The 24,720-nt window shown below is 40.2% G+C and overlaps 1 protein-coding gene across 1 annotated transcript; it reads left to right on the forward strand.

Moving 5' to 3' along the window:
* Positions 1-691: 691 nt before the first annotated feature.
* REC114 (REC114 meiotic recombination protein) lies at positions 692-24,705 on the forward strand. The gene is made up of 6 exons (XM_050903222.1): positions 692-865; positions 1,355-1,444; positions 15,278-15,361; positions 19,458-19,652; positions 21,565-21,633; positions 24,544-24,705. The coding sequence occupies exons 1-6, from the start codon at positions 692-694 to the stop codon at positions 24,703-24,705; spliced, it is 774 nt and encodes a 257-aa protein (XP_050759179.1).
* Positions 24,706-24,720: the final 15 nt, after the last annotated feature.

Below are 24,720 nucleotides of genomic sequence, written 5' to 3' on the forward strand. Positions count from 1 at the left end.
ATTCTGTGAAGTAAGCACAGCACCTTGCACCAAGAAATGAAAAGGCACTTTAGAGTTTAGGACAGCTTTTCTACAGGGACTTGGAACACATTTCACCTGAGGAACGATGCATGCTGACATCGTGGCCGGCTTCCACAAGCATTTCACCGAGCGCAGCAACGGACCGCGGGCGGCTACACCGCCGCCTCCTTCTCGCTGCGCAGCCCTGGCCGTGCTCCCTCATCCCCCACAAAATGGCGGCCGGGCGCACCCCGGCGTCCGCGCTTCTGCCTCCCTCGGCAACGCCAGGCGGTCCCGCCACATCGGTACACCCGGAGGCTGTTGGGAGAAGGGGGAGGCAGTAGCCGCGCTCCCCTCGGAGAAGTAGCACGCTCGAAAGGAGACGGACGGCACGGGACGGCACGGGACGGCACGGGACGGCGACGGCACGGCACGGCACGGCACGGCGCTGAGGAGAGCGAAGCGACAGCACTGGGGCTCGTGCGACCGGTCGCTAGAAAAGGACCAGCGGGAGCCCGAGCGCGCTACCTCATTGGCTCTCGTTTCTCTGCCGCCCGCTGATTGGTGAACAATTCCCCCCACGCGCCCTCTCTTCCCTCCTATTGGCTCCTGCTTCCCGCTCAACTCCTGTGTGCCGGCCGCCAGCGCGATGCTTCTCCCTGTTGTGCACCGCGGTCCCCTCAGTGCGGGGATGGCGGTGGCGGGCGGGGGTCGCGGCTCCGAGCCGGGGCAGGCTTCTGCGCCGGGCGGCGCCGGCGACACCTCCCTCCTCGGCAGCGCCACAACGTGGCCCTTGAAGCGCTACGGCCGCTTCCTACCCCCGACGGATGGCGACGATGAAGGGCAAAACGCCTCCTCTTGGAAGGTGACGGGCGGCGCGGGGGCGGGGGGGGGCTGGCTGCTTGGTTTTGCTGTAACTGGCTCCAGTGGGGTCTAGGAGGCCGCTGTGTAGCAAGCAGTAATAAGTGAGGCCTTTGCGGGTATCTTTTTGCAAATCCAGAGTTAATGCAGGAATCAGGAACACCAACACATCAGTGACACCGTAGTTAGTGGCCCACTTTTTTTCATTCCTTCCTTCAGCAGTGACCTGTGGTATTAAAAACTATAGATCAAGTTGGAAGAGTCTAGATGGTTGTTTAAAGTAGTTAAATCTGTATATGGAGTTACAATTAGTAAAATATTCTTAAATGCGCCTCCTGTCTGTGGGAGTGAAGGGAAGTTGCGTTACTGAGAGGTAAATTATACACCTGACTTCTAGCACCAACCTTTGAAACCTTTTATTTTGCACTAGAAATGGAAAATGTAGGTTCTGTGCTTACAGGGCTAGATTTTTGTTTTGTCTATTTTTTTAAAGGTTTTTGAATCAAATGAAGAATCAGGCCATCTTATCCTTACCATTGTTGTATCTGGCCATTTCTTTATTTCCCAAGGGCGAACAGTACTGGTAAGTTTCTCATGTATAAAGAACATTTCTCCTTTCATGTTAGCATCAGTATTAACTTCGTTTCCCTTCTCAGCTTCGTGTTCTCTCCCACTGAAAGGAAATTGCCAATTTTATTTTGCTCATGGAAATTCTCATGTGCTGCTTTCTCTCTACGTTTATCAGACTAATACTAAATGCATTATTTCATACTGAGGAACAGTGTTTCTTCTGTGGTTCTAAAAATCTAGATTAAGATGTAATACTAAGTGCTGCTGATGTTGAAAGATACGTGGGTTTTTTTCATCATTCTTCTGCCTAAGAAAACAGAGAAAATACACTGTTAAGAGATAGATAAAAAGGTAACTATAATTTCCTATAAGATTTGTTATGTGATCCAGCTAGTTTCTTGCCAATGACCTGTTCATATTTTGGTTTTGATAATTTGGTTTATCAAAGGGTATTTTTTTTTTATGTTGGGTAATGTGATCTAACATACAGCTTCCATTCATGGAGACAAAATAACAACTTCGAAGTTGTGTCAACTGATTTTCCTGTAGCCTGTACTTGCTTAAGCGTGACCAGCTACTAAACTGTAAAGATTTCACAATGACACTGAAGAGGTTAAAAGAAACACTCCATCTAGAAGGAGTTGGTTTGATACTCATGACAGAGAAGGCCTGTGCTGGAAAGTGGAATCAAGTGTGTTCAGTGCATATCACTGATAGTCAGTGATGATAACAAGTAGGAATTGGCTGATAAATATATTAGAAAGCTATTGCAAACCACTGGAAGATGCTGCAGTATTAAGATAACAAAGATTTATATTTTTTAAATACAGAATGTATAAGAGAGTATGTTGTAGCTTTAAATAAGTATAAGCTTATACATTAGTTTTTACTGTGCCTCTTAAAAGGTCTTAAACTTACAGAAATGTCTTGCAAGTATAGGGGGACAACCAAGGATACCCTTGAATTTTTTTCGCCTGTGAGTGTGTTAAGAATATTGAATAGATAATGAATGAGCTAACAGAGAGCTGTCAGTCTGGATACCCCTCATACAAGACAAGGTATTTGGCTCACATACTTAGTGAGGACAAGTTGAATGTTCTTGGACACGGTAAAAATGGAACATGGAAAGTATTTTAGCAGTTGTGTTGAATAAGAAAAAGGGATGGAGTAATTGAAAGTCCAGATAGTTAAAAGAAACGCAACGGAAATGAGACTTGCTGCCATCTCTTACCAAATTCTGCTTGGAATGAATCAGTGCAGAATGCACCTCTCTTGGGGCTGGTCCTGTTTTCAATATTCTGATCAGACGGCTGTAACTGTTTAGTAACTAGTAGACTTACATTACTCTGTAGAATGTCCTTGAAATAACCATATGAAGGCTAACTGAAAGTAAGTTTTAATAACTAACTAAAGAGCAAAAAAGGCACAGACAAAAGCTGTAGCCCTTCAAAGACTGCGTCTGGCAAAGACTGAATCTGGCAAGTAACCATGGGCAGATAAAAGTGTGCTGTCGTAAGGGATGAGTGCAGGAAGTATAAGAAAAGCTTTATAAAGACTTGGCTGAGAAGAGCACTTTCTTGCAGCTCTTAGGTTTAGTGGCTAGTGAAGCTTTCAGGCAGCTGCCTTGCTTGAAATGCCAGATGAGGAATTTCTGAGATCTATCAGGTCTGTTTCAGCTTCTAAGAGACACTAAGATATTGCAGTAATGATCACAGCCTAAGAATAGTGCAGAATAGAGGTGGAACAGACATGCTTGGTAAATGTGACTGAAATATAATACTGAGAGTTTAAAAGAAAAAAAAAGTTGTTTGGTTTTTTTTAAAAAAAACATTTATTTTGGCGATGCTTCTATACCAACCTTAAGGCCAACACCAACAACATTTTATTAAGTGTTAGAGAAAAGTTATACAAAACTGGTGTCATATGCATTTTAAAACCTGACTGCCAATTCCTTTGGGTGCACTTCTTCGAGTACATGTAACTGGGATCATGCTGCAGGTGTCTTCTGTGCCTACAGAAGTAAACTAGTGTGAAATGCACTGGTGCAATATGCCCTATGCCTATTTATATTTCTCAGAGATTGGAGCAGTGGCAGTCCTCCCGCCGTTCCTCTTAAACGTACTTAATTCGCTGAAAAACCTAGCAAATACCCAATCCGCTAGTTCTGAATCGGGGCGGGCATCTGCAGAACTATGTTAGGTTTCCTGTTTACAAGGGATTTGTTCCAGCACATCTGGCTTCGTTTTACTGCTTAGGCTTGTTCCTTAGGCATATGCCCTCCCAGAAATGCGTCCCTTTTCCCAACACTATGCAAGACTGATAACGCAGTGATAAAATTCTTCTTCCTGGGACAATCCCAATCTACAGGTATCTTTTCAGTCTTTGAAGAACAGTCTGTGGACTCTCTTTAGTGAAGCAGCCAGTATCATCAAACAGGAAGGTGATGCACAGGGATTGTGCTGAAAAAGACAGCACAGGCAGTGACGCTCTTAGCCAGTAGCCGATAATAGCTTACAATGCAGTAGACTCAAAGCTAGCCAGAACTGCACAGGCCACTGGTGAAATTTTGCAAACTCCTTATTGAGATGCCATATAACAAAAAAAGTTGCAATACTGTGCAGTCTGTGTTATTGCTGTAGAAATAATCAGGCTGTAGAAATGGTTCATCTCACTGGTTCTATCTCCCTCTAGTCTCCAGCTCTCAGGAGTTGTCAGAAACCTGTCACAATATTTAAACAGGCTTTGCACGACTAAGTACATATAGTTCTTTTGAATCTGTCACAGACCAAATCCTCTCACTGGGGGTCCATTATAATGGACATTTTGTCACAGAGGATAACGCACAAGTTTCTGCTCCAGAGGGAACGTATCAAGTTTGATAGAACGCTGCAATTGTTAGAATGATTCAGCTCGTGGTTATACCGTGTACGCTCAGTTCTACTTGCTGGCCTGGGCTACTGAATATTTCCTTTTTATTGCCAAGGTGTTCTCCAACACGTACGTGCTGCCTTACTTGCATTGAAATTCCCTCTGATGTACTTCCAGAACTGTTTCTTGCTATGTAGTAACTGCATCCTTTAAGTTGCTGATGTCTAGTCTTTTGATCTATCTTCTAATCCCTACTTTTCAAACCTTTTGATGTACTACAGGCTCCTGGTTTTGAGGGAACTGGATAACAATTATCGTAGCTTTGTACCTTGTACCTCTGCATAGGAACACAGTGAGACACAAGATCTGTGTCACGGGGACACCATTTCCTTCTCAACTTGAATAACTGTATTGTATTTTTGTAAAATTTCCATGGATGAATAATAAAGGGATTTTTTTCCCCTCTAACAGTAATCCAAGAATGAACTGAACTGCTAACTAAATTCAGGAACTCATTCAGTGGTGAATGTTCCTAACTTTTTTTTTATTACTGCAGCAGTAATAGTAGAGCAGGAACCCTTGCCCCACCCCAAGAATTTTAACATGAACCATCCTAAGTAAGAGTTTAAAAAAAAAGAAAGTTTTCATCTAACATCTGTAACAAAGAAAACTTATTAATTGGATGTTTTTAAAATGGGTAATATTGTAGTATGATATATTCTTACCTCTTTGGTTTAAAATTGGCAAGGAATGTAGTAAAATCAGTGCATTAATAGATACAAACTATCTTGGTTTGTACCTTCTATTTTCTTTAGGAAGACAAAAGTCAGAGTGTATCTGTTCTTCAGTGGTGTGTACGTTTTACAAAAGCCAAAATGAAGCTTTTTAGCTGCCAGCAAGCTCTGTGTTATGCTGATACTACTGTGGGTGGATGCTTTTTAAAAAGTCCAGCAAAAAATCAAAGTCACATACTGAGAAGCGTGAACTTCCAGACTCCAGCTGTTTTGTATTTCACATAGAACTTTTCTTTGTTCATTCCTCTGCAGTGAACAGTGATGTTAACTGAACTGATGCTTGCCTGAACTCGGTGCTGATCAGCTTCATAGTTAGTTTTCCGCTTAACTAATCTTGGTTGGCCAACATGCTAGTGATAGCTCCCAACGTTTGCTCTCTTAGTGAGCATGGGCCCTACGCAAAGACCTTTTTTTGGATGAAGGCATATTTTGTTGCATTGCTTAGTGATTCTTTCATCAAACTTTTTTCATGTCAAGTGATGATTTATGAAATACTAAAATACATAAACTATTTTCTGTAACATATTCTCCTGTCAGTGTGAAAACAAGAGGAGATAGCTTTTGTGTGAGTTTACTTAGTGAATCCTCTTCTTTGGTGTCTACCTTTCGTCTATGTACAACATTCACTACAACTCCATTTGCACAAAACTGAAAGAGTTGTGTAGAAATGGAAATCTTTATTTCATTGATGGTTGGATTAACATGATTCATTCTAGGAAGAATATTCAAGTGTTCCTGACTTGATGTCAAAATATTTTCTCTATAATGGATGTATTTATGTATTCTCTTAGTCCTTTTTATTTTCTTAAAGCAAGAGTGTTAAGAAACATTTTCTTTTTCTTAAAAAATTGTAGCTATTTAGAGCCAAGTGAGACTGTGACACTTCTCTGATCCGTTTCTAAGAACAACATTTATAAAATAGTAATGAAATATTCACATATCCTAACAACTTTTTTTTTAATACATACAGAAGACTACAGAATTATTTTCATGAGCAATAAAATAGTAGAATACTTAATGAATTCTCTTCTAGCAGTCTTATCAGTAATGGAAGCGGAAATACTATTTTCTTGCCAAAAAGAATGCTACAATGTATACACTGAGTCTCAGCACTTTTAAACGAGGCAGATTAGTAAATACCTTGTGCTGCATACACTGCTATGTGGTAAGGTGCCATAGGTTTGAAACAATTGATTACACTGGCTGAGAACGCTCCAGAACCGGTCATTAAAGTACTTCCATGCTACTATAACAAATAATTGTGGACATGTTCAGTTCTTCCATCAGTTGCTCAAAGAAAACAAATTATTTATTTTAATGGGTAAGCTTCTGGGGAGTGGGTATGTGTTCAAGATCACTTTAAACATTCTTTAATGACGCTGCCAGAGACATATTTGAAACTATCTTAACAACTGCTTTCCTTTAAAAATGCAATCTACTTCTTGTGATCAGCCAAATGGAATGAAGAGGAGGGTAAATGGAACTTCAGAGCGTGGAACATAAAAATCTCTGATGTATAATGCAATTCAAAGGGTGTTTTGATTTGGTTTTTTTTTAAACAAAGTTCTTCATTTGGAATTAAATTACATAACATATTTTTAGGACCTTTTTTTTGCTGCAGTGTTGCCTAACAGACTGCATATTTTACGGTAGAAAAATCTCATTCTTGCATACTGTAGATAATGGAATTTTAACAGGAATATCTCAACAGCATCTCTGTCAATTTCTGGCCATACTCTCAGGATACATCATGTTCTGTTTACCACAACTCTTATTTCCTTTCCCTCCTTCGAATCAGCACATCATGAAAATTATATTTTGGTGTTTTATGCATTGCAATTAATTCCGGTGCTAGAATTCTTAATATCCTACAAATTAAAGAAATTGAAATTGTGAAGAGGACTCATTTAATAAGATAAAATTAATCCAGAGTAATTGATTTGTGACCTGATCTTTTAAAGTGTAGACTAAATGTCCTTAGTGCCCTCCTGGTCCCCTCATGACTTCTAATAAGCTAACAGTGCTTAGGATACAGTAGATTCTAACTCATTAATTAGGCAAGCATTCAGCAGATGTCTGATGTTCTTGATGCTCTCTTTGCAGTGCCTGAAACTTATGCACCAAATTTTTGAGATGATATTCACAACAGTGCCTTGGGTAGATGAAGGTCCCTGCGCAATAAATGAGGACATTTGATGGAAACCTAGGGAAGTGAGCAGGTTGCTAATGCTGCTTAGTGGTAGTACATTGCAAAGCTAGAGGAAGGTTGTTTTTTTAGTAAAGGTCCTATGATTGCTATTTGAAAGAGTAGAAGGAAACTCAGTTTTATTGACTTATTCAGTACCACAATCGTAGTTCAAAAATTTCCATTTTCGTTTGTTTATTTTAACATGTGCTGTTGACATGATTGTTTTGGACAACCTGAATATTTTTCTGCATTGGCTTCCCCATTTATGTTTCATATAATGATACATTCCTGTTGTATAATGATTATGTACTGGTGATAGGCAGCAGTAAAGAGTTTTAAGGGGTTCTGATCTTTATTTTTCTCTTGCCCCAATTCTTCTAAACCCAACTATTGGAATAGTTTTTAAAGATTAGTGACATCTATTATTTACCCTAAATTAGAGTTTAACGTATGGTATTGATCTAGGTAAGTATATATTTTGTATCAGGAATTAAAGAAGAAATAGCTTAACTTGACTTATCAATGGGATGCCCTGAAGAGCTTTAGCCAGCTAAACCCATGAACACCCAGTTCACCTCTCTAGGTCCCTGGTCAAGTGTCACTGTTCTAAAGTGTAGTTTAGGAAGAAAAAAATTTTCAGGTTCTCACTATGAAATATCAAGGTTTGTCCCAAGTTGGGGTTTATCTTTGCTCTCCACTCCTTCAAGGGGCTGCAGTTTGTACCCATCTGGGGGAACTCTTTCTAGAAAGCTGACACCTGGCAGCACATGCTCCTGCACCCACCTCTTTGTACTTTGGCCAAAGACATTCATCGATTGCTGAGTCCCCTGGGCATGGTTGTTTCAGGGGTGGCTGCGTGTGTCCTATATTTGCTACTTCATTTAGCTTTCCTGCCTCTGTAGAGACAGAGCACTCTGTTTAATGAGTTCAACCCTGATGTGTTCTTTTCCACAATCAAACAAGCTTAATAGCAAGATTTAAGATCCGGCTTCTAAGAGATTGGGGGTAAAAAAAAAAAAATTGCCTGCAAAAAGATAATGCAGAGCTTAACATCCTTTTGTTCCTTATTCCAGTTAGCTTGCTGTCTGTCTGTCTTGGTTGTGGGTTGTTTTTTTTTTTTGGCCTTTCACCTCTTTCCACTTCCTATTCTATATTCTGCAGATCTGTTTGAGACGGCTAATGCTTATACTAAGTTACATACAGCCTGTGAAGCACACGGTTTCTGCTGTGCTCTCATCTTCCCAACGATGCTATGCATGATGCATTTGGATACTGACATGTAGCTTGGAAATTTTTGCAGGGACAACTTTCTACTTCCCGCACTCTACAAGTTGTCATGTTTGGGGATTATTTTTTTTGTCACGTTGACACTCCTACTCTCGACTCAGTTTTCAAGACAGTTCATACCGCAGCAATAAAAACTAATGTATTTGGCCTTATTCAGATCTCAGAAAAAGATACAAGTAAGGAAAATGTCTACTTCTAGGTGTGTTACAAGGTAATAATTAAGATTTGATTGGAATTATGTTCAAAGTTTAATTTTCACAACTTCTAACTTTAAGCTGGAATTACACTTTTTATTCTACAGTCATTAATGAAAGGAAGACTTTTCAATTTTTTATGGAATAAGCAGTTTTCTAATTTAAAAAGTGTAAAATGGCAACTCATTCTCTTTTGGGAAGGCAATGAGTTAAAAATGGGTATTTTTCAGATATATGCAAGCGTTTGATTTACAATCTGTATGTCAAGTTTCAAGCATGCACAGTTTCTTCTATTATAATAACCTATTAATAACTAAATCCCTATCAAAGAGGTCACCATCGAAACACTTACTTGTAAACGTTTTCCAATTTCGCTTAAGTTTTCTGAAAGCATCTCAGTTTTGCCTATTCTTTAGTGTTCCGTATAATACTTTAACATAACTTACAAGCTTTTTCAGACTGTCTGCTCTCACATCCTTATTTTTACTGTCTCTTGAGATAAGGGTTAATAACAGTCTTCTCAACTATAATATTCCTGTTCTGTTGCAGACTTTTATCAGATGTGTTAACCACATTGTGTAGATACTTGGAAATAATATTACCATTTCTTTGTTGCCAAATGAGTCACTTCTAAGAATACGCAAGGTGTTATTCAGTATAAATGCTAAATAATAATAGTACCTATAATATTAGAGGTCAGAAATGTTGGTATTTGTAACAACAAATCACACTGTAAACCTAGATAGTGAATGTTATTTCTGAAAAGATTTCTCCCTGTACCTTACATCCTCAGTGTGGTGAGTAGACCTATGGTGTGGAGTTCTGGGTAGGATGACACAGTAACAGGGCAGTGCCTCCCTCCGTCTGGGAAAATGGCAGGTTATTTAAGCCTTCCCTGCTGGTTTTGTGCAGTGTTGCAGGAGCTTGCAGGTAGAATGCTCAGAGCAGCAGCAGATCTTACCCTTCCCCAGAAAAGTGCTTTCCCCAAATCTCTTCTTTCGCCCTGCAAAGGCACCACGAGGGGTACTGTGCTAGTTTTGCTGCCTAATTGTGTCTTGGTAGCTTACCTGGGGAAATGAACGGATTAAGGAACCGTCATGGGTGCCTCCCTGGAAACTGAGCGTGGCCTTTGCAAGTAGAAGATTGCTCTGTTTTCTGGGGAATTGTGTACCATTGTGCTGCCCAGCCTGAATCAGAATGGTGCAAGCGGGATGTTGTCTAAGGCCTTTAACTTTTCTCTTCTGCCATCTTGCTTCAGTAATCAGACAGGACCGCTCTGGCAGCTATGCACTGGGATAATGAAATTCCTTTGATGTCATGCTGAACTCATCATTTCTTGCAAATGCACATTCCCAGTCTGTAGGATACCCAGCTGACTCCTTAATCCATTACATTATATGATGCATACATTCATTCTGAACTGTGAACTCTGAGAACAAACTGTTTTATTTGCATTTCATGAGCCTGTTGTAAGGGGCAGCCAAAACTGATGAATGTGTGTCTGTGTGTGTGGCATTCTGGTTTTTGTTTGTCTTTTTTAATATTGGTTGTGATTTAAGGGCAGAGTATATAATGTTTCTGGCAAAAAGAAAGTTTTTCTTCCTAAGCTATTGTTTACACATAGTTCAGTTTCATTTGAAAACATCTGTCTCATGAATGAGTGAATCCAAACTAATTAGTGCAAGCCAGCATAGCTGAACTGTTACACAAATAACTAAAAATTAATATATATTTAAGAAAGGTTAAGACAGGGTTGCCTAAAGGCCTTGCAATCTAACATAAAATGGATAATCTGTTCCTGTGTTCCTACGTTGCTTAGCACCACAGGCTTTCTAGATGATACAATAATAAAAATATTCATAAATAACACGCAATACCTTCCAACATAGATCACAGGCCTCATTATCCAGCAGCTTTTTGAATGCTGAAATGTAAAAATCAGAACAAAAGTATTGCCCAATTAATGACGGACTAGATGGCTGTAAGGCTAGATCAGCATTACTGGCTTCTCTGTCTCATGTAAGGTGTGGTCGCATCTTGCCTGCTTCCAAAATATTTGGGAAATGTCTGTCTTTGTTTTCTGCTTCAGCTTAATTCCTCTCAGGGTCCTCGCTCTGAGACTTAGATTTTTGTCCGAGATGTATGAAACTTTTCCTTTAATACAGTGTTCTTACAAGTATGATCCTGGAGAATGACAGGAGTGTATGCATGAAAGTTAATGATCCAACTTAGAAAAGCGCTGCCACTTCTCTCTTCAAATTGTAAACATTTGAGGTCTTATGTTCCTGCCCAGTTCTAGGTTGCCTTTTCATCTATATTCCTGATTAATCTTATACTGCCATCTGTCTTTGCTCATGCCCAGTACTGCTCAGCGATGCCCAACTCTGAATGTAAAGCAGCTATGGATGTTGCCTGCTCAAGGGGAACAGTGACCACAGCTGCTTTGTTCTCTGTATTTCTGTCAGCATGGTGGCAGCAGCAATCTGGAGGCACTACTACTTTTTATTTTGTCAGTGCATGCGTCCAGAGCAGATTTAGAGTCAATTCATTGTCTCTAGAAAGGCACAAATGGACTATAATCTCAATATATTGCCATGCAGTTCCCAGGATCTACCCCATGCCTAGCTCCTGGATGTTGGCAGAGATCCTCTCGACTTCGAGCGATGGAACAAGGGACAGATTTAGTGTGGTCTTCCCTAACTTCATATGCAGATTCATAACTATTTCATTGTTGACAGAAGAGAGAATTGTCATTGTTAAGAAGGATCTTATTCTGTCTTAACTCAGGCAGCCTCAAATACAGTCTGTGCTGACTGAGGTAACATGGAACAGCCACGAGGAACAGAATAGACCTTAACATGGTGCAAAATCAGGCTTATTTGCTGCTTAGAACTGAGGAAAATCTAGAGGATCCTGACTGCAATGACAATTACTGATGTAAACAATTCAACAATGGAGTTCAGTCTGAGTAGTTCTGCAGACCCGAGTTTATCTAAAACATTCCCTCCCCTTTTTCAGGTAGCTTGCTTGTGCCAGATCAGGTCTGTTGTATTGCTGAAGTACTGCACTGAGTTTTTCTGTTTGGTTTAGCTATTCTTAATTATTTGTTTCTGCTTGGCAATATACAATTAACCAAAGGTGCAAGAGGAAAGGAAATACTTCCTGCTTTGTTCTTCAGTTAATTAAACTTGAAGTTAAATTTCAGTTAATCAAATTTTGGGGTTGGAGTTGAATAATTAGGAGTACATAAATAAAAATTCCAAATGCTGTTTTTTTCCAGCTCGCTTTACCTCAGAAACAGGACATATAAAAGGATGACAACCTGGGAAATGTCAATAAAATAGTTGGTAGGAAAGTTAAACATTGCCTCCCTTTTATGACTTCTTTGAAAACACTTACTATTTTAAGGAGACAACATTTGTTCAACCTACATCTTACAGTGAAAGGAAAAACACTATAAAAATAGACTTAATATGGGAACAGCTATATTTAAATAAACACAGTTGGTGTGTATCAAAACCAGTAACTATTTGAAATGAACAGAGTAAGCACAAGTGGTCACAAGTTAAATCAGCCTAGTGAAAGAATGGGATATTAGAATTGCTTCACTAACAGCATTTTGGGGCTTGGTAGTGGAATCAGAGGAAGACCAAGTGGCAGTGGAGAAATTCCCTATGGCAGGAAGCACTAAGCACGTAAGCACGAGCAGCCATCGTACTCCAACACAAAATCATTTCCTAGGCTGGTTGGTTGTCCAGGACTCAGCCTGGCTGCTTATCCAGAGTGAGCCGTTCTGAACTGGCCCGTGTGTTTTGAGAAGGTATGGATATTCCCCTCAATATATGCAAGTTAATAGATGTTCAACGTTTACAGCTTTAAATGAGAGAAATAAGTCCTTGTGCTGAGATGAAATTCACCTTATGTTAGTTTTTGTTTATTTCACAAAAATAAATATAAATGCACTTGGTCTACTGCATTCCAAACACTGAGAACACTTACTTTCAGATTATTTGTATAAACATCAAGAATATACCCTTTCTGGAAGGGACAGTTTAAAATATTTTTCGTGCTTTATATATTCCAGTTCTACATATCCCACCTTTCTCTCTGTTCTGACTTGAGAGCCTATCCCTTGCCCCATTCAAACTCTTCTGCACTATGTATGTTTTCTGCAACCAGTTGTTTCCCTTCTTGAATGCAGTTGGCTGTACCTTACTCCTCCAAATTCAATTCTGTTTTCCTTGCTTGCTTCCGTAGTAGATCCCTTCTAGCAACTATGGCAGCACGAGCACAGCACAAGCCGATAAGCATCATAGATGGATGTCACTCCATGTCTCCTCTAAAGTACTTCTCATGTACACGAAACAAATCTGCATTTTTGTTTTTTGTACAGCCACGTACTAAGACCTCTTTGCAATGCATATGCACAATTAATGCCGATATTTTGCTGTCGCAGATGCTGCTATTTCCATCAAGTTGGCATGACTGAAATTCTTGACTTTTGACATAACTTTCTGTTGTGCACAATCGCTAGCTTAACTTGCTGATGCTTTTCCATTTTCAGCATTAAACAGTATTTTGGGGCCAAACTCTGCACAGCCACGGATGTCCTTAGCCAAATTTCAAAGTAATATATTCTATGGTGCAATTGAAAATATGACATGTGAAGTGCTACTGATTATTCTAGAAGTGTTCTACCAGTGCTGTGTTCTTAGCCTATGAATCTCATTCCTCAGGCATTCTGCTCAGTATCTTCTCCCCCCCACCTCACCCCACCTTTAATGTCTGTATACTTGTTGGGCAGGTCTATCAATAGAGGCTAAAACTGCACACCCCAAAGGCAGGGGTGCTAAAATGTCAGGTGTACAGGGAAGTAAGGGTATTTCACAGGCTTCCTTTACTGTGTCAGGCATAAATTCAGACTATATGACAAACTGACCTTCTTCAGAGACTTCCTACTATTTGACATCAGAGAGGGTTTTGTCTGTTTGTGGAAGGAGGGTGCCCTCAGCATGCCGGACACAGCCTCCTGCTCCACTGCTTCAGCAGTCTAATTGCATCATGTAGTATGGCTGGAAAACACCGACTTACCAAATAAGATGCTCTTTTCTGTTGTGAGGTCTATCATTTGCAGTTTGTCCTTCTTCGGATCCAGATTCCTTTACTAATTCTTGTAAGAGTAGAGGATAGCTTGGTACTTCCCATTGGTCACAAAGTGAGGTCTTACTCTTTTGACCTTGAGGCCTTTCACACCTTAGCAAGTCCGGCCTTGAGGCATTTTGAGTGTGCTCAGTGCAAACAGGCATGCTGCAAGTGACTGGCCCGTCTTACCTGCTGTCGGTACCTGTTTTTACAGTGCAGCAGGAAATTCTTTTCTCCCTCTGGCCTCAAATCTTTTGGGAATGATACTTGCGTGCTGTCTTACCATTCTGGAGTCTATCATAGCAGGTGTCTGATCAGCTATGTGTCTGTGATCCAGTTTGCCTTGGGTTCAACTCTTCAATGCTTTCTAGACATTCCTCTCATAGAAGTTCAATTAAAAATCTACATGCAATTGCTGCATGAGACTGTAAAGCCAGTGCCAGCACATTAAAAGAGCAGTGTCTTACCGAGGTGACTTCTTGTACCAAAATAGAATGGCAGATGATTTCCCAGCCTGGACTTGCATAAGATGGAGAGTAACTCTGGCAAAAACACACTGCTGGCGGTCCAGGATGGACATGACTTGTGGTTCTTGACCCTTAGGACACCTATGAAAAGCAGCCTATACGAAAAGCCATGGTCATTGAAAGCATTATGAGTTCAGATAAAAACAGGTAGGTAATTTCCTCCCTGCCCTTAAATTTGTTTGGTTTTTTTCTCCCCGCTGGACTTTGCTAACTAATGACTATGTGGCAGTCTGTGGAAGGTACCTTGGGGGAGACAGTCCGTTGCCTGCCTTGCAACTTCTATATGATGTTTTCAGCTTCCTGGGGTATTTTTACAGAATGCTGAGCAGTCTGTCTTGTTTGAAGAGAGTGACAGTTAATGCAACTGGAGTATAAAAACATCTTTATCAAGTTATCAAAGCTGCTGCTTGTTTACCTGAATTCCATCTGGAGAAAATGCCTCTCTGGGCCTTAGATAAACCAACTGCTGTCCCATTCTTCAGGCTTGCCTGCCCTCTGCTGCCCTCTCAGGCAACTTCATGGGATGCGGAAGAATTTAAAGCTCTGTTGCAGCTGTTTTATTATGCATTTCATGGAGACTTTCATAACATGCACAAATACAAATGTAAACTATATATGGAAATTAGCATGTAGCTTGACATAGTGTTGTTACTGGAGCTACAGATTCAGATTTAATTCCTAGTGTGGTAACAATTCTGTATTGGCAGTTGTTTCACAGATACAAAGTTGCATGTATGCCGATGACTGATCTTCACTAGGGATTAAATTACATCATGTAACTTAAGTGTGTACTTGTGAGTGTTGCATGTTTGCTGTGCGAGTAGTTTGTGTTCTGCTTTATTTCAGGAAGGCTTTTCATTAATTGATTCCCACAAGTGGCTAAAGATAGTAAGAAGAGCAGACTGCCTGCTGCTTCGTGCACAGTCCAAGGTAAGTTGAGTTGCTTTTAATATTTCTAATAGCTAACACAGTTCTGTATAAGATTTCTTAATATTGGATAAATTAAACCAGAAGTTCTGAGATACTGTGAATTGTCTAGATAAATGAAAAGATTTCTTTTTTTACTCTAGATATTAAACAAGAATGGATTGAATCATCTTAATGTCTTTTGTAACTGCTAATATTCAGGTCTTTTGGACTGCTTTCTGAGAGCAGAGCTACCCATGAGTCACACTTCACTTTGGCAAACAAAGTATCTAAACAAAGAATTGTTTAGCCATTTTGTGGCCCCTGACACCTGGCACAGTAGTGGCAGGCTGGTTATTCACGCATGTGGTGTTCAAGGCAATGAAAGGGACCTAGGTTTCTGGTCTTCCCCTCTGATCTCATGAAAAGTGGTTGGTTAGCCTTTAAATAATTAAACGGCACTTGCTTGTTACCAACTTACGTATAAATCTCAGTTTTCTTGGTTCTTAGATGAACTCTGAGAAGTTTCTTACTCATCTACACTGAGCACTCACCAGGTTTTTCAGAAACAAAGCCTGTTTCAAAATGAGAAGAGCTCTCCCTTCTCCCCTGATAGTTTCTAGGCTTTGTTGTTTCAGCAGAAACGGCTGCCTCTAGTTTAACTATCTCTACTTGACAAGAGAATTCATCTCTAAGTTTGAAACAGGAATTCTGGAAAAAGATGATGAGCCCCTTGTTCAGCAGCTGCTGGAGACCAGTTTTAACTCTTTGCCCCGTTCACAGAGCTATCAAGGCATAAAAACATCAAGTATTCTGAGATGTTCTGGCATTCTTCCCCGACAGGAACTCTGGTACAGACTGGGTTATTGTAATTGCAGATAATAGCAACATCCAGAATAGCTGAAACCTGTAAAAATTCCTGTTTAGTTGTATTTCGATCTTTTATCTGATTTCTTTTATGAAAGACGCATAAATATTTCTTTATAGGATGTTACAAACCAAACAATATAGTTTGCAGAGGGGAGAATGCCTTGCTAATTGCAAGATAAAAGCAGATGGGAGGCCTAATAAACATCGCTTAAATATAAGGACTCATCTTGTTTCAGAAGAAGCCTAGCATAATGGTGGCACTAGGAACTGCATAAATAAGTATTTTAAACTGTTTTAAATTCATGGGTTATGCTTGCCTGAAATCAAAATACCTTTGCTCTCTGATTTTTGTCAGATTCTTATAAAACGTGGAGTATCACTGAAGAAGATTATCGAGCTGTTGCAGTAATTAGTTCTGATGCATCAGTAGATCATCAGTTTCCTTTGCAGTTAATAGAACCAGTTCCCCAGCACAGTGTTAAGGGATTCTGCCGCATCTCACAAGAAACACAAAATCAACATCACAATCACTTTGGGGCTTGAACAAAGCTCTGAGGGACAGTTCAGAAAAGGAGGAACATTAACATAGTCTTCAATGAATTTGGTGCATCTAAATGTTTACTTACCATAAATTCACATGACTTAAACTGGATTTAGTGGCACTGCAGTGGTCCTGTCATACAGTTTCTCTATATCCTAAATTGTAGCTGAAGCGATTCCTTAAATGCTGGCAGTGTATATAGCTTCCGTGCTAATCTTCAAAAATACTTAAAAAAAATTCAGGAAGCCAGCCACACTGTGTAAGGGGTTACGTCTCAACCCTGCTAGACCTAAGTAAGGAAAGAGTCAAGCAGAAGCCATTTAAGCAGAGGAAAGCAAGCTAGGTTTTCAAAAACCAGTTCTTGTATCTGAGTGCACAGGGCAACTAAGGAGCATGGGCAACTAAATATTACACTACCATTTCTGATTTATCTTGTACTCCTTGTTTTTTGTAAGTCATTAATATTGCGTTTACAGTGAAACTTACTCATTTCTTAAGAAATATGATTTTAATAGGGCACTGTAGACTCTCAGCTAGCAGAATGAGTTTCTAAACTGTATTTGGAGCAGCTTAATGTTAATATACTTGTAAGAACAGAGACACACAGAGAAGATATCTGTTGCGGATCACCACTGAAACTCAGCTGTACTAGTGGAAATTGTATTCAGTGAAGCACATGAGTGTCTAATGCGGAAGCTGTACCTGTCAGATGCACGCTTGTGTCTTACGCTTAGCTGAAAGAAACACCTGCGTGGCTGTGACTGCCCTTTACACAGCTCCATCTCTAGTAATCGCTTACATTAGTCTTTGATGTGCCTCTGTATAAAAGTTTTTATATGAAAATCTGTAAACAGTAGCAAGACAAATGTTCTTAATATTTCTGTAGTAAGTCATTTCCCTTCATACAGTTTTTATTGAGCTCACCCTCCCGCCCCAGCATGGGAAGAGGTGCAAATGTGATGATCCAAGTGACCTCAAGGTTCTTTAATACTTCAGCTCTGGTATGGTTCAGATGTTACTGCCCAGTACTCAGTTTATGTTAAAACTTGACATCACCTTAGCTGAATTGGAGTGCTCTCTCTCTTTCCATAAAGGAAAAAATGTTTAATAAAGGAAAAAAATGTTTAATTTACAAAGTCTATCATCGTTTATAAATGGCAATGTTAAGTATTTAACAGTCCTGAAAAAGCACAGGGCAATACAAATAGCTGACTGAAAATGGATGTGGGGATGGTAGGGGTAACTAAAACAAGTGTTCTTTGAAAGTCTCCAAAAGGAATTCAAATTAAGATGCAGGTTATTTCCCTTTATTGCAAGGGATTCCCTTTATTGCAAGATGCAAGTTATATCCCTTTCTGTCATTTTAATGAGAACTCACCTGTCTGGCATATCCACAAATCCGTTCTCAGTTATGCAAAGCTGACCCAGTTAAGTTGACATCTTAGTTAATTAGAGGAAATGTAACTGGGCACTGGTAAAATGAGTGCTACAGTTCAAATTATTTTGACGTTTTTCCCTTTAAAAGGCACTGACACAAGCTTTTTTGCTTACAACGCCCTAAAAATCATTTTATGCATCTTAAAATAACATGCATGTAAACATACAGGCTGTCATGAAGAGCTGGCTCATCTTTGAGACAAAAATCTTTAAAGTGAAAGATGTCCTTGCGTTCCTGTAATCAGCAGTCTAGCAGCATGTCTAGTCACTAAAAAAAATGGTTTTGACATTGAAATCTCAGAAAGATGAAGACTCAAATGAGCTAGGTTGGTCCAAGGAAAACTTGCTTCGAGTACTTGAACTGTGTTTTAAACTTGAAATTTCAAGATCAAACTGAAAGTCCCATTAATTCACTCCCTAAACAAGAGCATTCAGTATGTATCTGCCTTACGTCAGTTGAATGTGCTTAGGACAGGTTTATCATGCATGACAGACTCTTCAGTCCTCCATTTTCCGTGCAGTTTGCTGGACCTCATGTACTTAATTACTCTGTTATGGTACAGCCCGACAACCTATACTGGGGGTCACAGCTATCCAGTTTTGTTTTATTTTTAGTATTATTTCGCTATTTAAAGTAATGCATTTGAGTTTCTTGTACTCCTAATCAACTGTGTTAGCTTCTATTCAAGGCACAGCAGCATTCAGTTGGGAGTGCCAAACTGAATTTGCGTGTTTAGCTACACAGAGGCAGGCCAGGTAGGTAGGTAAGGCTGGGTTTGATGCAGACAGGAACATAAATCCTAAATGGCACAGAGTTCCCAGAACTTGTAGTTTAGATTCCAAAGTTAACTTCTGCTTACTTCAGTGTCATTTCAGTTTTTGTCACAAATAACTGTTCAGAGTGGGCATATCCTTATAGGATACTACTTGCAGCAATAGTAAGAACTTAATTTCCCTGCTATACGTCTAAACTATGTTGTCATGGCAAGGTTTGTTCACTTGGCTAAATCTTTAATTAGTTGACAAGTGGCCCTGCTCACTTACCATTTTCTTGGGGTTTTTTAACTGATTTTCGAACTGGGAATCATAGTCTTCTGGTTTAGCTGCTGGGAAAAATGAAGATACAGCAGGGAAAACTTGTTTCTTTAAGTTGGTGCAGTGATTCAAAGATGTATCGCCTTCTTCCTAACTTTAACAAATAGGAATTTAATTAAATCAAAACAGTTTGAGGGGATGCACAGTTAATTTAATTTCTCTTTGGGTTTTGAGCAGAATGAATGCCGCATGTTTCGTGTGCAGTTTGGTGGAGATTCAAAAGAACAGATGCTGGAACACTGCTGCGGTTGCGTTCAGAAACTTGCAGAGTACGTACCGGTTCAAGTAACTGATGAACAAAGCCAGCAGCTCTATCACAGTCTCAATCAGCTGGCTAATGGTGAAAATCAAGTGAAGGACACCGAACAAAATGCATCAGGACTACATATAGTAAGTAAGCAAGAACATAATAGACAGAAAAATAGAAAAATAATCAACTATTAGTGTTAGATCTGTAAATGACAGATTTTACTTCTGAAGAAAGTTTTTTGCAACTATGAGACCATCTATATGAAATACAATTTGGGAAACCCAAAGTTTAGTTTACATGCAGGGAAACCTAGTCAGTGAACAGGGCTAGAGTTATTCAGGTCATCAGCTGCTGCAGCTCGCTATCATCTTCCCATTTTCTTAGTGTACCTCAAAAAAAGTTAACAGAACAATGCTCAAAAAAGTGCTCCAAAGCTCCTCAAGCTTATTGTAACATCTCTCAGAGCAATCAGATGCCTTTGTTTTGGTCTCCAAGAGGTCACTAATAACCAAAATTAATATACATATTTCATGTGATCATAGGAAGAATATTAGCAAGCATATAGAATGAGATTTATAGGTGGGGAAAAAAAAGCTTTGCTCTGAGGTTTGAACTTTCCCTTAGCTAGGGAGCCTGGAAATGAAGAGAAGAATTTATGCAGGGCTCAGGCAAACACAGGAAGTTACTAACCGTTAAAAGAAATGGCAGCAAACGCTACAGCCAAGTGTTATTTACCAATTCCCAATCAGGTGGTGGTATGGTTTGGTGGAAGACTTAGATGGTTTCTGCTGAGGCTAATAAACAAGAAAAGAGGGCCGAAGATGAGAGCTGAATAGTTACCCAAACCCCATGTCTGCAATTTCATCAGTGTGGATTTCAGCTAAGACTGCTGGGAACCACCTGGCAGACTTTCAAATACATTATACAGGGTAAGAAAAGTGATCAGAGCCATTTAAGTAACCATGAATTGTGTTCTCCTTTTTGTGTTTACCTACTCCTGTTTTGCAGTGTTAATAATTGTAAATATGCACTTGTATCAATTTGAGCTTAACCCGACACATTTAAAAGCCATTTTGGGGTAGGAGCAGAATGTTTCCCCTCTCCAAGACAAAGACCTAAGGTAAATGGACAAGGCAAAGGCAGATAGTGTTTCTGAGGGTGACCAATTCTTAAATATACGCTCTCTTGGGTATCCAGAGGATCACATTTACCAGCTCTAAAAAACATCCCTGCAAGCTAAGTTAGTCAGGAAAGCTCTTGGGTACGTGATAAAAGTATCAGGATCAAGACTGAGCCCTGAAAAAGGAATGTCAAAGCTTTCAGCTACATCATTTTCATGATACAATCTAGGAAGGTCCTACTCTACTGGACAGTAGAATCATATTTGGTAGAGAAAGTGCGGGGGGAAAAAAAATACATTGCTAATTTGACTCACACCATTTCCAGGAAGGCATATGGGAGACCTTCAAACAGCTGATATTCAAGATTTATTGTTTGTTCTTGAAGCAGATTACCTACACTTTGGGCTTTGCTCATTTCCTGATAAGCTAAAAGCAAAGAATGAAACGTAAAGAAAGTATTTCATGGCAGAATGCTATTGAACACCAACAGTCAGTATGACTGTTGGTATTAATAATGCTCTTGCTCCAGAAGTTAGACTGGAAACTTCACTCAGAAAATGGAATTGACAGCTTAGACCGTCTTTTCAGTGATGTGACCCATGGGAAGGAAAAAAGCATGCTCCTGGTGAGCGTTCATACACAGCATTTTTTAAACTTACTTCCAGTAAGTAGTTTAAAAGTTATCTTAGTTTAGACATGACAGTTTAACTACAGGCCCATTACTTCACGTCTTTCATTTTTAAAGACTTGAGCAGATGTGCATTCAGGTTCCATAAAAAGATGCCTTTTTACTGCATAAGGTAGCTGAGCACATTCTCTTCCTGTTATCTCTAAAAATGGAACTACTTCCCTTCTTGCACATACCCACACTCTGCTTGGTAACAAGCCCTTATTTGCATTTGATATTTTCTAGCCAGATGAGCCTCTACCAGATTCCTGTACGAGCCTTGGAGAAAGAAGATCTGTAACACAGCTAGCGCAGGTAAAAAAAAAAAAAAAAAAAAATCTAGTATTTAGATCCTGTAACTGAATCTCTTGGGCACGGAGAGAGAGCAAGTCAGTAAACATCTGGTAAATGTCTTCACTGAACATCAGGATGCCATCATCTCTACCAACAAAAACACAGGATCTTGTGTAACGATCTGGAGCTAGGAAATAAGCTGCAAACCCAGGTATTTCATGGTGTAATTACCCCATTTGCCTAAGGACAAACCACGCACCGAGAGCAAACAAATACCCAGAGGTCACATCCAAATAAATGGCTTTGTCACTCTTTCGACTCTGCAGAAATGACTTCTGCAGTCATAGCTTAAGTCTCAAAATATCAGTCATCCTTGACCCACAGCAAAAGATCCCCTAATTCAATTGACAGCTTCACTGAGAAGTCCGGGGTAAAGCTGTACTTAAAAATAACTAATAACTGGAAGTTAACTGTTGCTTGTTTACTGTGAATTTGGGACAGTGCAGAATGAGATGACAGAGGAGAAAACTACTCTTTCCAACCTCTGGTTTTCTGCAGCTGCTACTATGGGTCTTTCTTACCCTTTTTCCGTATTCACAGGATGATCAAGTCAATGTTTCTTCACATCTGTGGTATAAGGGACAATTCTTATGCTCCCTATTACAAATCTATCATCTCTTAAGCCCAAAAAAGCCCTTTAAACACCTCCATTTTCAGAAAGCAGAGTTCCCTGTACTCTCCTCTCAGTGGCAGGAGCTGTATTACATGCCCTGCCGTTCCGATTCCCAACAGTTTTGTTATTGTCCTTGCACAATGCAGCCAGAGTGCATCACCGAGCAAGAGTGATCAAAACCAAGGCAGTTTGCCTTTAGCAACTGTATTTTTCATGACCAACCTCTACTTTAAGAGGTAATACTAGGAAATGTAAATTAACACCAATGTTATAAACAACTTTGCTTCTAAAAACTGCTGTTCTGTGGTCCCTGTATAATATAATATATATATATATACACACCCTGCTTCGAACAAAGCTTTCTGCCAGTGAGGCCTATATTCGCTGTACACATTCATCCATCTCTCCCTTGAATTACTAACAAATTCCCTGGCACAAGATGACTCCTTGATGGAGTAGTTTCCTACATCCTCCTCTACTCGCCCCTCTACTTTTTCGTCAGCTTAACACAACTGTGCTCTGAGCTGGCATCTCCCATGCCCTGGCTCACAGGCTTGCCATGCAAAGTCTGCTCAGGGCTGAATTTCTTTTCCCCACTTGAACTTCAGAAACGCCCTTTCAGCTGCTGCTCTGAAACACTCTGAAGTTAAATTTCTCCATTTCTGCCACTTCAGGAAGCTAGCAGAAACATTGGTTTTAAGCATTCTCTTGCAGATTTCTTTAAAAAGATACTCAACAATCTTTAAAGATATTTTTCTCTGCCAGGAAAAGAGCAATAGTGCAACGTGAACCAACAATAAGATCAGCAAAAAATATTAAGGGTGGTTTTGGTTTTTTTTTTTTCCTTCCTCACGAGTCAAACACAGCTACGCTCCAGCTGTCAGCGTGCCTGGTCCATCTGCCAGTTGTCTTGCACTGTTTCGGGTTCAAGCAGCAGAAGCTAGGGCCTGACGGAAGTTAACAGCAATTCTGCCTTTCCCAGATGGAGAGGCTTGGTTTAGCCTGTGCCGCTAGTATCAGCGCATCAAAAAAAAGAGGCCAAACTAGGCATTTGAAGTTTTTTAAAGCCAAATACAGACTAACTAGCATTAGGCATTTCCCCCCAGTAACAGAACCATTCACCTTGATCACCGGCTGCCTCTGCACGTCATGCTTACCTCACCATGAAAGTAACGCTTCAGCGATTTTCTTTCCTTCTGCTCTCCCATGCAAAGTATCCAAAAAGCATCCGTAACCGGTGCTGCACTTTCAGTGACTTCAGCACAGACGGGTAAAGCAAGCGAAAGGCTGAGTGGGTGGTGAGGTCTATAGAACAGTTGCAGCCTGAACGATGGAAAAATTTTGGTACAAACGCTCAGTCGGTAACACATACTACGAATAACGCGGTTTACGACGAGCAGCAGCAGCCCTGGCTGCAGTAGGGCCTTTGAACTGTGAAGTTACGATTTCTTTAACGTGGCTTACATCCAGCAGGAAAGCTGGCAGCCGGCCACGATGAAGTTTTAGTCGAGCTGCTTCAGCCTGTTGCCATAGGAACAGCAGCGCGGAAAGGGCTGGGGAGTTGCCCAGTAACCTACCGGTCCATTAGACTCCCGCATTTCTCCAGTGTATCTAATGGATGAGAGCGGCGGCGCCTATGGATGCTGGGAGGCAGTCAGGGCTTCCTCAACCTCGGCACGTGATGTTGGACATCTTCCGCTCTGCTGCCACTAGTTTTACACTGAAAAGCGACATGATGCACATAGCTCGCCCACCACCAAGGGGAAAAGCTGGGGGAGGGGGTTAAACGGGCATGAAAAGGGTGTTTTAACTCTTAAAAAGCCCCATAATTTACTTCTAAAAGACGTCTTGCTAAATTAAGAGCTTAGACCTGCATCCTTGGCTATCCTTACACAATTCAAGCGGCAGTACATATGCTTCATACAGGATCCTTTTCTCTTACACAGAATGGATATTCACGAGGAAGCCATGTTACGCAGGAAATTGGCATTTCTGAGATAAATAATTGCAAACGAATTCAAAGTTGCATAAAAGCTATATTGGAATCGAAGCTAGGTATCAGAGAAAAAAATTACACACAGAAATCGTATCTGACTGCAAGCATTCAAACAACATTAATAACAAGGCAGGTGCATCTTTATTAAATACCGAAGGAAAACTTCAACGTAGCTGCGTTGTTACAAAAAAAAACGTGTAACGTTACCTTTTATGTCCAAGATCAGTGCAACACCTTTGTTTTTTTTTTTTTACTTTCGCAGTCTGTGCTGGAAAAGCAGTTTGAGCTCCCCCTTGCGTATCGGCATTCAGCGTGGCGTGCGCAAGAGCTGGGGCCCTTCATTCGCTTATGTCTTATGGATCAGAATTTCCCAGCTTTTGTGGAAGATGTGGAGAAGGAATTGAAAAAACTCACAGAAGGTTGAGAAATACCAGCTTAT

Source organism: Gymnogyps californianus, chromosome 11 (genome assembly GCF_018139145.2).
Source record: "Gymnogyps californianus isolate 813 chromosome 11, ASM1813914v2, whole genome shotgun sequence".
Classification (NCBI taxonomy): domain Eukaryota; kingdom Metazoa; phylum Chordata; class Aves; order Accipitriformes; family Cathartidae; genus Gymnogyps; species Gymnogyps californianus.